Below are 13941 nucleotides of genomic sequence, written 5' to 3'. Positions count from 1 at the left end.
AGGTGTCTCACAGGTGCTGGGGTCACAGGTGCAACCAGCCTAGAGTCTTGTTCTTTTGTTGTTTTGTTTTATCTGAGATAGGGTCTCATGTAGACCAGGCTGTCCTACCTACATCAGTGATGACTTTGAATTTCCCATGCTCCTGCCTCCCCATTCAGCCTTATTTTGCCTCTTTTCTGAGTCTCCTGGTGTTCTCAGGGTTGTTGGGAGCTTGGCAGCCAATGTCACGTGGACATTCATTTCTAGCTGTTCCTCGCTAGTTAAGGGATGAGAAAGAAGCAGTAGGCTCTTGGTGTGGTTGTGGGTCCAGATCTGCGTTCCTTTCCCCTCCCTGAGGAGCTCTTCATCCCTGTCCCAAAGACAAATGGAGACACCTGGTGAAGCATCCCAAAGTCCGCTTTGGCAGGAGTGTGGGGCTGACTGACTTTAATCTTCGTAATCTCACCCCAGAGTATCTACTGAACACACAGTCCCTTCTCACTTAGCAACTTCAAAATCATTTTCTTCGGAGAAAGAACATGGAGCCAGTAAGCTCCCCTCCCTGATCTCGGACTGTCTTTGGCATCCTGCTTCTCTGAATGTAGCCTCTGTGCACTGGTTTCAACAAAGGAGAGAAGCAAAGGGGCTGATGGGAAATCGAGATGGAGAGGAGCTACCAGCAGGAAGATGGGCCAGTGGATCCAGAACTCAAGGGTGGACTTGACTCATTGGGTGGTGCCCTTCCTGAGGATCTGAACCCTATCAGGAGCAAACACGGGACTCGTGTCTCAAGTGGCCCTTCATAGGGCCCATTCCTCGCTTATCCCTTGGCCTCAGCAATACTAAATAAATGGCCTCAGGTATAAATAATAAGTGAGTAATAGGTGCTTGGGATGGCTTTTACTGTGTCTCACAAGCTCATATAAAACGTAATGACATCACAGGGCTGGAGAGATAGCTCAGTGGTTAAGAGCACTGGCTGCTCTTCCAGAGGACCTAGGTTCAGTTCCCACTACCCAAACTGTGGGTCACAGTTGTTAGTAACTCTAGTCCTAGGGGATCTGATGCCCTCTTCTGACCTCCAAGGGCACCAGGCACACACGTGATGCACAGATACACATATTGCCAAACACGCATGCACAAAGAATAAATAAATCTTAAAGTGTTTAGTCTGATGGCATCAATGACTGTCACCTCCAGCTGAGGTCCCTAGCCTCTTTCTCCCCAGTGTCTGTTGCACAGAAAGAGCGTTTAGCCTGTGTGCACACATACGTGTACACACATGTGCACAGACATGTATATGAACTTGCACACACATATATACTCGTGCACATACATATGTGCACACAGAGATATTTAGTGTGTTCCACAAAACTCCACCTTTATTTCTGTCTAGGATGCCTGGTGTTCCCCAGGTACTCCAGTGGTCTGAGTGACAGATTCCACTGGCTTTCAGCCTTGCCAGGAAGGTCTCTGACACCTCCCTCCCCGCCCAGCCACATTGGAAGACACACTGACAGGCATGAACATCTGTGCAGAGGACGCTGGGCAGCCTGCTAAGCAGGACATAATCTGAACACCTGTCCAGACCCAAGAGAATAGGCACCACCAGTCATTGCTCAAGAACTCCTTTCCGTTGCTTAATGTGCTACAAATTACCCGGAAGAAGTTGGAAGGTTGTTTTTTAACTTCTTAAACTACCGCCCTTAGCCAGTGAGAGAAGGCTAAACTCTCAAGAAGAGAGTTAAGGTTTTTCTGTGCAATCAGATGACACCTAACGAACTTAGAAATGCACGCACCCTTTAGCCCAACCGTTCCACAACTAGTAGTTTATCCTAAAGACAACTCTCACATAAATATAAACACTTAAGAGAAAGAATCTTTACTGCAATTAATATCAGAGCAAAAGACTAGCAGCCATGTGGACCCACGTTAGGACCCAATTAGGTAAAGGGGGATGCATCCACCAGAGGCATACTACACAGCTCTGGAAAAGATGCGGTGATGTCTGACTAAGCGGCCTTCTTTGGACTGCTCTGATAGGTAGAGACAAGTAAAAGAATCACCTGTGAAAACCCAGACAGGTGTCTCACTCACTCTGAGATCTCAGCACTCAGGAGACTGAAGCAGGAGGATTGCCATGAGTTCAAGTCTGACCTGAGCTACATACTGAATTCCAGGCCAGGCTGAACCACAGAGGAAGACTGTGTCTTACCTCACCTACATGGGAAAAAAGCAAAACAAGGCATGAAATGTGTCCCCAGGATTTTCTTAAATGGAACTGTAGCTTGAAGGCCATGTTTGCATAGAAATTTCTGGAAAGGTTCAAAGTTGGTGCTCATGATCATTTTCTCTGGAAAAGAAATCCGGGAATGTGGAATGGAAGGGAAAGACTGTGATGACAGACGTCTGTAGGGCATATCTCAGCAGCCGTGTGTCCCCTCCAGCAGCATCCAGGGTGTGTGGGAGAGACTCACATTCTGGACCAGAAAGCAAGTTCCAGTTAAGTTAGCATTCAAGACAGAAAGTCCATCCTCTGGCAGCATAGAATTAAATCAGTAATAAATAACAAATCCTTCTGGAAATTTCTTGAACGTTTTTACACTTATAATGCACTTCTACGTAATTTGGAGGTCAAAGAAGAAATCAAAAAGAAATTTAAAAGTCCTTTGAATCAAATGAAAATAAAAACACAGCATTTCAAAATTTATGGGATGTCATTAAAACAGCAAAGGGAAAATTTTAACAGTAAGCGGCTGTTTAGAAAAGAACAAAAGAGACTATACAAAGATGGAGGCATTGGCAGCACCCGCAGGGCTGCGGGGTGCTCCGAGGAGCCTGAGAGACCCATGGAGACTTCGAGGAGAGACGTGGCAATGGACAGTGAGCCTGCAGAGGGCACAGTATCTCCGGAACAACTTTTAAAAGGTGGGTCTTATGGGAAGATGCTTTAAACAGTGGTTTCATGGAACCGGAAGAACAGATAGAAGGATGGAGCAGCGCGCTCAGAAGAGAGACGTGGAACTAGGGATGCAGTGGCAGCAGTAGGCGCGGGAGCACGGCAGACAAAGGACCATGTTACTGACAGCTGGAGGCTCGGGCCACCACTGGCCTGCTTTGCCCCATCAATACAACAAGATACCCGAGACGAAGAATGGTTCATTTTCTGGATTAAGTCTCCTTAGGTCTCCTGGAAAGACCTCCATGGTCTATGCTGCCACCACCAGCCATATTGATGTTTGTGCTACTTGCTGTCAGAGGCCGTGCTGATGTCTGTGGCCTGTGCTGTGTCTGGAGGCCATGCTGATGTCTATGGTCTACACTGTGTCCAGAGGCCGTGCTGATGTCCGTGGTCTACACTGTGTCTGGAGGCTGTGCTGATATCCGTGGTCTGTGCTGTGGTTGGAGGCCATGCTGACATCCTGGTGCTGGGAACCATATGGAAGTCCATGATCCATGCTGTAACCGGCTGCTATAGGCATGGAAGCTTCTTTTATTGGTGACTGCAGATTCATAACTGAGCATGAGAGACATTGAAGATTTCTGTGACAACCTCTCCCCCCACCCTCCAAAAAGAAACAAACAGTCCAGACAGGAACATTGCAGAAAGCCATGATAAAGATGCTGATATTGATGGAGGGGAAGGAGGTGGGGAAGGACTCAGTTTTCTTTAAGCAGCTGGCCAATGAGAGTTTGGCCATGCTCCAGCAAGCATATGAGCAACACAAATTGGACTGGGTGTTTGTTTGGCCTTTTGTGGGGGTGGTGGCACAAGGGTGGGAGAGTGGACCTGGGAGGAATGGGAAGCAAGTGTGATCAGGGTGTATTGTATGAAATTCCCAAATAATTAATAAAAAATAAAAAATATTATGTTGAGGAAAAAAAATTAAAGAAGAAAGGGGATTGCAAAAAGAACATCTCTTTTTTAATTTTTAAAAAATATATTTATTTTTATTTTGTGCATACAAGTGTTTGTCTGCCTTTAGATGTATGTATGTCACATATTGCAGTACCCATGGAGGCCAGAAGAGGGCATGAGATCCCCTGTAACTGGAATTACAGATGGTTGTAAGCACCATGTGGTGCTGGGAATTAAACCCAGGTCCTCTGGAAGAGCATCCAGTGCTCTTAACCACCGAGCCATCCCTCCAGCCCCAAGAGTTCTTCTATCTTAAGAAACTCACAAAAGAGACAAATTAACCCCGAATAAGCAGAGGTACAGAGGGGAAATCAATGGAAGTTGCAAACAGAATTGGTGGGGGCAGGTAAATGGCCACAAAGTAGAGAGGTGACCTCACCGTGATAGTACCTGGGTTGACAACTTCGATCAAATGTGGATTTCATGAGAGGTGGAAACTACCCAACTAACACAAGAAGAAAGTAGTTCCCTACACAGGCGTGTACCCAGTGAACGAAAGAGTATTTTTCCTATTGTTGTTTTTGAGGTCAAAAAGCAGAGCTGGGGTGTGACTCTGTGAAGTATTTGACTGGACTGCATGAAGCGCTGGGTTCCATCCACATAAAACCAGGCGTAGTGGTGCACACCTTAATCTCAGTGCTGGGCAGCAGAAGGCTGGAAGATCAGGAGTTCAGAATCATCCGTGGCTACATAGTGAAGTAGCTGCAGCTTGGCCTACACGAGACCCTGTCTCAAAGAAAAACAGGAACCACAAAGAAAACACCAGTGCCAGATGGCTTTGTTGGCTAATTCTACTGAAAGTTTCAGTAAGAACTACTGATTCTACACAAATTTCTAAGAAAATTCAAGCCACACTTCCTGAGGGCCTCCACAGCTGGATGCTGAAACTGGACAAAGACATGAAAACAAAAACAAAAACAAAACCCCAGGCCACACACTTCATAAACAGAGATACTTCTAAAGAAAACAATAGTAGGCCAAACCTAAACTTTTATGGATTGGAGTTTTATCCAAAGGATGCGGGTTAGCTCACATTCTAAATTCAACTGATATCATTTACAATACTTGCAAGTTGAAGGTGCAGGAGTGCTTAACCCTTCCAAACCTGCAAACCTGGCAGGCAAGTGAGAGAGCGCTTCACCTCAGCTCCAGCTGGCGCCTGAATATCCTTTCATCCCCAGAGGGAAGTCAGCTGTCAACTCCCTAATCTTCAGTGGGGCGGTGCTTGGAGGTGGAGCTTTAGGAGGTGATCAAGTCATGAGGATGGAGCCCTTAGGAATGACTTAATGTCTCTGTAAGAGCAGGAAAGAGAGCAGATCTCTCTCCTGTGGAAGATAGGGCAAAAAGCTACCCATTGACAAGCCCAGAGACTTCACCAGGAACAGGACCAGCTGGTGCTTTAACCTTGAACTTCCCAGCCTCTGGAACACTGCGGACCTGGAGTCAAGGGGGCAAGCACACTGTTCTTGCAGAAGACCTGAGTTCAGTTCCCAGCACCCATTTTGGGTGAGTCACAACTACCTCAAATTCAAGCTCCATGGATCTGACGCCCCCTTCTGGTCTTCAAAGGAACCTGCACTCATGTGCACATACATAACCCTTACACACACACACACACAAATTTTTAATTTTTTAAAGAATATGCTTGTATTATTCAAATCACCCCATCAGTGCTAGTTTTGCTTTAACAGATCAAACCAAAACTGCACAGCTTCAAAGGATCTACAGACACCCACAAGACAATATTACAACAAAGATGTCTACTGATTTTCAGTAGTGGGGAGCAAAGCTTGGGCCTTGAGCATGCTAAGCAAGTGTTTTACCACTGAGCTACAGCCCCGGCCGTCTTTTAACCTTTTTATTTTGAGACCAAGTCTCACTACATTGCTAACCTTGAACTCACACTGTAGCTCGGGGCAGTCTTGAACTTTTGATCCTCCTGCCTCAGCTTTCCAAGTAGCTGAGATTACATCTGTACTCCGAGGATCAGCTCAAACGTCCACTCTTAGTACTTCAATCAAACATCTGAGCTGAGAAGAAATTATTCCTTCTGAAGAAAGTTGTTTCTGGGTCTATGCCAGGAGTGTCCAGGGCTGTGCCCCAAAAATGCTGGCTGGTGGGGAAATGCCCGACACCCTGACATCTCACATCACGGCTTCTTTTCCGATTGTATCCCTTAGTCTGCTAAGAAACTTAATAAACATTAAATTAAATAAAGTCCCTTGGGTGGTTTTAGTTTTTTGGTTTTTGAGGGATTTGGGGGACTGTTTGTTTGTTTAATTTGGTTTTTCGAGACAGGGTTTCTCTGTATATCAGTTCTGGCTATCCTAGAACTTGCTTAGTAGACCAGGCTGGCCTCAAACTCACTGAGATCTGCCTGCCTCTGCCTTCCAAGTTCTGGGGTTAAAAGCATGCGCCACCACCGCCTGGTGTCCCCTGGGTTTTGCAGGAAAATAGTCCTTCCAGGATAGGAGAAAGAACTCAGTCCGTTCCTAAAGACTTTTAGAAAAGACTGAGCCTCCCTCCTACCTGGGAGCCGGAGGAGAGCTGGCATCTGCAGGACACAGTTAGAAGCTAAAACCAGCAGCTGAGGAATGAGGAAATGGGATAGAGTGTTCTCTGAGGGTTCAAGAGGGTTTGCAGTTCTGATGCTATACTCACAAGAATAGGCACAAATCTTGCCTTTAATTTGTAGAGACTCCAGGCAGGTTCAGCTCTCTCACGAAACCAATGTGCCTCTGGGGCCTCTATTAAAATTATATCTATGAGGCCATGTTTTTACTTTGCCATGATCCAATCCCAGAGTCTGGCTAACTTTATAAAGGAGAAAAGTTTATCTAGCCCACAGTTCTGGGGGAGACCCAGGACTTTTCAGAGTGTGTCCCAAGTTAATCTGAGGTCCTCCCCAAAGTTCCACCTCTGAAAAGTCCCATCATCATCTCTCTGGGACTCAAGCCCCCAAAGCATGAACCTGGGGTAGAAGTGCTGAGAGTTTATCTCCCTGTGGGCAAGCATTTTCACCCTCTGTCTGCCTAGGAGTCTTCAGGCCATCAGCATGGGCCATCGCTGTAGTCACCTTGGCTTCTTTCAGACCTTCGAGCAGATACTCCCTCAGTCAGGAAGCCTCCCCTACAGACCTCTCATGTGACACCACCACCCAGCACCCTGCATACACCTGTATGTAGAAACCAGATGACAGTCTCAGGTGTCACCCTCCAAAATATCACCCTCCACCTCCCTTGAGACAAAGTCTCTCATTGGCCTGGAGCTCACTAATTAGGCCAGAGTAGCTGGCCAGCCAGCACTGGAGTCAACCTCTGGAATCAAACTTGGGTCCTTGTGCCTATACGGCAGATGCTCTACCAGTTGAATTGTGTGCCCCACCCCCACCCCAGCCTTTCCTGGAGGTTCTGAGGGTTTGAGCCTCTAGACAGGGCCCAGACCCTGAAACAGAGCCGCCTGCCTCACAGATATCTATTCACTGGGAGAAGGTCGTGAATGGTACAGGTAGCTGTAATTGGAATTTTCTGTCCTGCCAGCCAGCTCCCAAATAACCACATAGAGACTTCATATTAATTATAAAAGTTCAGCCTTTCAATTTAAATTAGCCCATTTCTATTCATCTATGTATGGCCACATGGCCTGTGACTTTGCCTGCCCTCCAGAATGTCTTGCTCCCTCTGTCTCTTGGTGACCCCACCTTCCTTCTTCCCCGTGCTCTCTTGTCCACAAGTCCTCCCTGACCTCTACCTGCCCAGCTATTGACCATTCAGTCCTTTATTAGACCAATGAGAGCAAGAGTACAAAGGTATAGCAGATGGCAGTGCCCAGCTGTTTAATCTTGTGATCTTGACTTCTGGTGCTTTCTTCATGACATCCTGGCTGGGGGTTGCGTGGTGATGGGGCTAGTGTGCTATTTCCCAGGAAGAGACACCCGGCCAGGTTTCTGACCTATGTATCTTCCCCTGTCGTTCCCCAGGTGACTACAACACACACAACGGGCCCTCCACTCCAGCCAAAGAGGGTGACACAGACAGGCCCCATCGGGCCTCAGATGGGAAGCTACGTGGCCGATCAAAGAGGAGTAGTGACCCTTCCCCAGCAGGGGACAATGAGATCGAGGTAACCAGGGGGTGTTTAATGGAGTAGAAGTCACTGCTGAGGGCTGGGGCTCTCCAAGTCTTTGGCCCATTGTACTTTGTAAGCACAACCCAGTGACGGCGGCATCACCCTGAAGAATTCCGTTGACTGCAATGAATCCTGCTGGGGCACTGATCTGGAGACAGACAGACTGACAGTCAGCATGGACCATGCTTCTCACACCTCAGTAGCATCCAAGTTCGCTGGAGGACTGTGGGCCCCTCCCCCCCGAGGCTCCAATTCCATAGGTCCTGAGCAAGACAGAGAGGTGGCATGTGTAACAAGCCCCTTAGCCTGCTGGACCCTAGAGGGGGCTCACCCTGAGAGCCCCTGGTAAGGAAGATGACGGACAGGGTCTTCGACCGGAGTACAGTGATGGGGACACTTTGGAAAGACAGGTGCCAGGTCCCATCCCAGACCAAGTGACCACAGGTGTGGGCAGTTTAGGATGCCTGGCTTGTCCCAACCTGGGGCATGCCCAAGGTCTACATCCTCAGTGTGGCCCTAGCAGCTCAGGCAGGGAGGTCCCCATGCTGGGCACAGAAGCACCTGCAGAGCTGGGAGGGACCTTTGCCCTCATGCTGCACACCGGTCATAGCCCACACTGCCTGATGTGGGGGCTCCAGGTCCCGGTGGTTCCAGTGCATAGCCAGAGAGAAAGAGGCTGATCTGAAGAGCATACTGACATTTGGCAGATGTGGAAATCTTCCTCGAACCAGCCTGCATGGGGGATGAAGACAGTGGGGACAGCAACCTCATGAATACCCTTGAGACAGACCCAGGGGACTACTGTGTGCTCGGGGAAAGAAAGCAAGCAAGTGCAAGGGTCTACGCTGCTCTATTTGTTAGATGTCTTATGTTTAACTCGAGCAGCATTAGCAAAGATGGGGTCTGTGCCCAGCATGACAAACACATCACGGTCCCACTGTCCACCTGCCTGGGCCCCTCACAGGACAGCCACACACTCAGATCCCGAGAGCCATTGTCACTCCTTGAAATCAATGTTACTTGACTGGGCATGGTGGCACATGCCTTTAATCCCAGCACTCCCAGAGGCAGAGGCAGGTGGATCTCTGTGAGTTTGAGCACAGCCTGGTCTACAGAGTGAGTTCCAGGACAGCTAGTGCTGTTACACAGAGAAACCCTGCCTTGAAAAACTCAAAACAAAACAACAACAACTTAAAAGTCCATGTGACTGACCCTGCTTTCCTCTCCCATCAGGCTGCTAGAAATTCATTACTGAGCCCTGCCCCAGCTCCAGAAACATATGAGTCTTAGGGTTGCGTGATCTCGGGACACAGAAGCACAGGCACTGCCCCTTCAGCTTGGATGCTGCTGCCCTTCTCAGTGTGGAAGCCGTGAGCCCAGTGAGAGGACAGCTGCTTGCTTATTGCCATACTGTCGCCAGCCATGGAAATCGCTGTTGGTCTTAAGGACACGGGGCATCAGCTGCCAGTCTTTGGTGGCAAAAACAAAAACCACAGAACCTACAGGAAAGGAAGGAAAGGGAGAGGAGGCTGCAACAACCAAGTGGAGCCTGGAGGGATGGTTCAGCTGGTAAATAGCTTGTCACTCAAGGACTTGAGTTTGACCCCCCCCCCATGTAAGAAACTCAAGGACTTGAGTTTGAACCCCCCATGTAAGAAGCCAGGCTGGACGGCCAGTAGGCTCTGGTTTGGGGGGGCGGGGAACAGCAGAAACAGGTGGATCCCTGGAGTTTGGTGGCCAGATATTCTAGCCAGTGATCTCCAGATTCAAGGAGAGGCCCTATCTCAAAAGATAAAGTGGAGAAACAATCAAAGAAGACATTGGACTTTGATAACCAGCGTGAACACACATCTGCATGCACAAGCACACACACACACACACACACACGAAGAACCAAGGATTAAAGAAATGCAAACCAGGGTCTAGGGTTGTGGCTCAGTAGTTAGGAGCTCTGGCTGCTCTTCCAAAGGACCTAGGTTCAATTCCCAGCACCCACATGGCAGCTCACAACTGTCTGTAACTCCAGTTCCAGGGGATCTAACACCTTCATATAGGCATATATGCAAGCAAAACTAGCAATGCACATGAAATAAAGATAAATTTTAAAAAAAGAAAGGAAGGAAGAAGGGAGGGACGGAGGGAGGGAGAGAGGTGGGGAACCCTGGGAACTACCAGAGGACTTTCAGATTCTGTCCTACCAAAGAGCAGACTGTCTGAGAACACAGCACCACTTGACCCAAGGTCAGACTCAAGGCCCAACTTAAGTATGTCCCTTGATTGACACCCTATGGGATGGGGGGTGAGGATGCCCTTATCAGAAGACCTGGGGGGACCTAGGCCAGGAGTGCCCACTACTGAAGCACCTGGTACCACCTGTCCCGCTGGCGCAGTTTAACGGTAGCTTATGGCTTTGCTGTTCCGTCATGGGAAGCATTGTCCTTGTGAACTTTTACTCTTATCCTTTCTGTTAGCCATCTACAAACTTTATGCCCTCTAGAACTCTGCCAGGGAGAGTTTCCACTGAAGAAAGGACTGCCTTCAGTCTGGGGCATTCTGTCCTCCTCTCTCTCAGTCCCCACCCCATTTACTTTGAGATGGGCTCTCACTGTGTTGTCCAGGATGGTATCAAAGTCCCAAACTCAAGGTATCCTCCTCTGTCAGCCTCCCAAATAGCTTTGGGTCTAAAGGAATGCCTGTGTAGCCCAGGCTGGCCAGTGATTCTCCTGCCTCAGCTTCCAAGTGCATGTACAATACTCTGCTTCTATTCTTTTTTGAACGGGGTGGGACTTGAGACAGGGCCTTGCTACTTAGCCCAGGCTGACCTCAAGCTCCAACTCCTCCCACCTGCCTCAGCCTCCCTGGTGCTGCACTTACAGGCAAGCTTCCCCTCCATCTTAAATCTGCCCCTTTTCACTGGACTGACATCCTTACACTTCCTTCAGTGGGGTTTGGGTCTTTTCAGAAAGGCTTCTGCTGCTGTTTGTGGCCTGCCTCCCTCCTGCATGTCCCCACCAGCTTGGAAGTGCATAGAGTAACCCAGGCATTAGTATTCCTTCTGGAGAGCTCTGCAGTTACCTGCTGTGGCTTCCGCTCTTGATGGGAGCATTGGGAGTGGAGAGACATTCTTCCATGGCACTGAAGGGGGGGGTCGAGGCATGGAAGTGGGGGCCCACAAGGCAATATTATTCTGGAAACACCTGGCTCTCCATCCTGAAGTACCAGCGTGTGAGACTAGGCACCAAGGTGTGAGCAGTGCTTTGCTTCTGAGTTTAATGTCAGCAGGCGTGCTCACACCTCCTAAGTCTTTGGCAGTTTCATACATGACAGAGGCCGGGAGGGAAACCTGTGTTGAAGTGGCAGTTCTGAGGTGTGGTAGCTGGAGCCCCTGAGCTGCGGGTGCCAGGAACCAGCTTGAGCCGGCTAATATGTAAAAGGAGAATTTTTTTGAAGGATGTAGAGCCCTCTTAGGACTCAAGGGCAGGGATAGCGGGACAGTGGAGCATCAGAGAGGTGATAGGAGATGGGACAGGGAAACCGGGTTGGGCCTCCCTCCTCTTTGTGAAGGAGCTAAAAGCTCCATGCTGTGCCTTTTTAATGACCCTCCCCCATACATTGTTTTCCAAGGAGAAATCTGTACCCAGAGAAAAATATAAGTAATAGATTTGCTAGAATTTGGGAAAGTTACTCTCCACACATCCCTTCAAAGACGTGACTTAAGGACTCAATGAGGTAAAACAAGACAGAGAATTGAGAAACAGACAGACTTAGAGTTCAGGAACAGTGGGTCCAGTTCAGGAATGCGTGGGATGGAATTCTGAGGGTGCTGCTCTTGGGGATCCCAGGGGTGATCCAGTCCACTCTGCCCCATCTCATCCCTGAAGTCGCCATGGACAAGGGCTGTGACTAAATTTGACATTAAAGTGAAGGCACACTACCACAAGAAAGAGAAAATCAAAGCAACGAGGAAACTCCGGCAATGGCCGTGAGTTCTACGGCAGGTGTGACTCAACCGGGAACACACCGAGATGATGTGAATCAGGTGATGCAGGGGAACGAGTGTGCTCTGAACGTGGATCGGGAGCTATGAGGTTGGATAGATTTGTTCCTTGTCTCAATGGTGAATGATAATCAAGAACTGTAAACAGCTCCTAGTTATCTACATTTAAAATCAACTAATGAAGGCCCAGAGGATAGCGCAGCCAGAAAAGGTGCTGGCCAAGACTGATGCCATGAGTCGGATCCCTGGAACCGTATGAAGATAGGAGAAAGCTGACTCCACAAAGTTGTCCTCTGACCTACACACACACACACACATGCACGCACGCACACACACAGCAGCACACACACCTACACATACATCATTCATATACAATGATAGTCTTTTTCAAAAAATCCACTTGTAGAAGATGCTTATAGTTATGAAACTAAACAAGCAGACTGGTTTGTTCATACTAACAATGGAAAAGTAATTCAATGAAGATTGAGAACAGAGACAAGGTAGGGACACCAGCACCCTCCTCTTGCCTGCTTGGTCCTCTGTCCAGGGAAGAAACGCAACAGTTCCATTTGTTAAAGTGGAAGATTCCAATGGCGTCAAGAGAGATTGTCCAATTGTTGGCAAGTCCATGAGGAAAGCTACCCCTGTGTTGTAGAATTGCAGACAAATCTGCTGCAAACAGAAATAGCTAGAAGTAACCAGGCTTACATGAACATTGTCGAGCGAGTCCTAAGGTTTCCTCGAGCCTTAGTTTGGCCCAAGTGCCTCCCTTTTTGAGTTTTTATGTGAAGACCTCCAGGTTCCAGCATGGGCGGGGCTGGTAGGAGTCCAGAAATTGGCCATGACAGTACAGTCAACACAGACGGGGCTGGGCGGCGGCTCAGGGCACAACGTGGGTCGTCTGGTTTATGACTTAATGGTCTCAAGACTTCCCCAAGAAAGTTGGGATCTGCAGACAGCAAGCCAGACTTAGGCGACTCCATCTTCCCTTCTTCTTTTCCATCACAGCGGGTGTTCGTCTGGGACCTGGACGAGACAATCATCATTTTCCACTCCCTGCTCACGGGGACTTTTGCATCCAGATATGGGAAGGTAAGGATCCATTTTGTCTTTCTCCTTTTTTCTTAGAAAGAAATCACATTTACTTAGTTGCTTATTCTGTATGCACCTGTGTGCCTGGGTCTGGGTGTGAACACACCTAGCACTGTAAGGGTGTGAAGGCCAGAGGAGAACTTGGGGAAGTCAGTTCTCACCTTCCACCCCGTGAGTCCCAGAGAGCGAACTCTCATCGTCGGGCTTGGCAGCAGGAGCCTTTACCCACTCAGCCAACCTGATGGCCCCTTTACTTCTTTTCACATGTGGCTGTGTGCCCAGGGTGCTTGTCCTGGCAATCATGGGGGCTGTTCTTGAGAAACATCAACCCAAAACAGCCCCTTTGGGTCCCAAGATTAACACTAGGAAGTGTTCCTTCGGTGTGTGACAATTTCACCAGTTTCCTCTCTGCCACCTCATACATTCCAACGCATGACGTCATCAATGTCTATAATTACCAAAGTCCTTGGGGGTCTCCTTCCTTAAAGGGCAGTGGCACGCCACAGCCAGACACATAGTAAGCTAGAAAATGGGGCAAAGGGCTCTCCTACTCCCTGGTTATCTGGAAGGTGACACAGACGTGTGTAGGCCAAAGGTTGACAGTGGGTATCTTCTTGTTTCTCTTGCCTTTTTGAGGTAAGGTCTCTCACTGAACCCAGAACTCACTGATTTGATAAGATTAGCTGGCCAGTAAGCCCTGGGACCACACTCAGGTGCACAGGTGTTGGGCATCTGGACTCGGGTCCTCATGCTTATGTGGACGCATTTTACTGACTGAGCTGTCTCCACAGCCTGCTGTGGGCTTACAGACCACAGCTGAACCATC

General features: G+C 48.6%; 1 protein-coding gene across 2 annotated transcripts in view; it reads left to right on the top strand.

Moving 5' to 3' along the window:
* Eya2 (EYA transcriptional coactivator and phosphatase 2) overlaps positions 1 to 13941 on the top strand; it is a 153001-nt gene that overhangs the window by 101123 nt on the left and 37937 nt on the right. For both annotated transcript variants that reach the window (XM_057780604.1, XM_057780605.1), the window contains exons 8-9: positions 7878 to 8020; positions 13032 to 13115. In XM_057780604.1, the coding sequence (XP_057636587.1) occupies positions 7878 to 8020; positions 13032 to 13115 (227 nt within the window). The remainder of the gene's footprint in view (positions 1 to 7877; positions 8021 to 13031; positions 13116 to 13941) is intronic.

The sequence above is a fragment of the Chionomys nivalis genome, chromosome 9 (genome assembly GCF_950005125.1).
Source record: "Chionomys nivalis chromosome 9, mChiNiv1.1, whole genome shotgun sequence".
In the NCBI taxonomy this organism is placed as follows: Eukaryota; Metazoa; Chordata; class Mammalia; order Rodentia; family Cricetidae; genus Chionomys; species Chionomys nivalis.
Note: the sequence above shows the minus strand (reverse complement) of the source record. Positions and strands in the feature narration are given on the sequence as shown.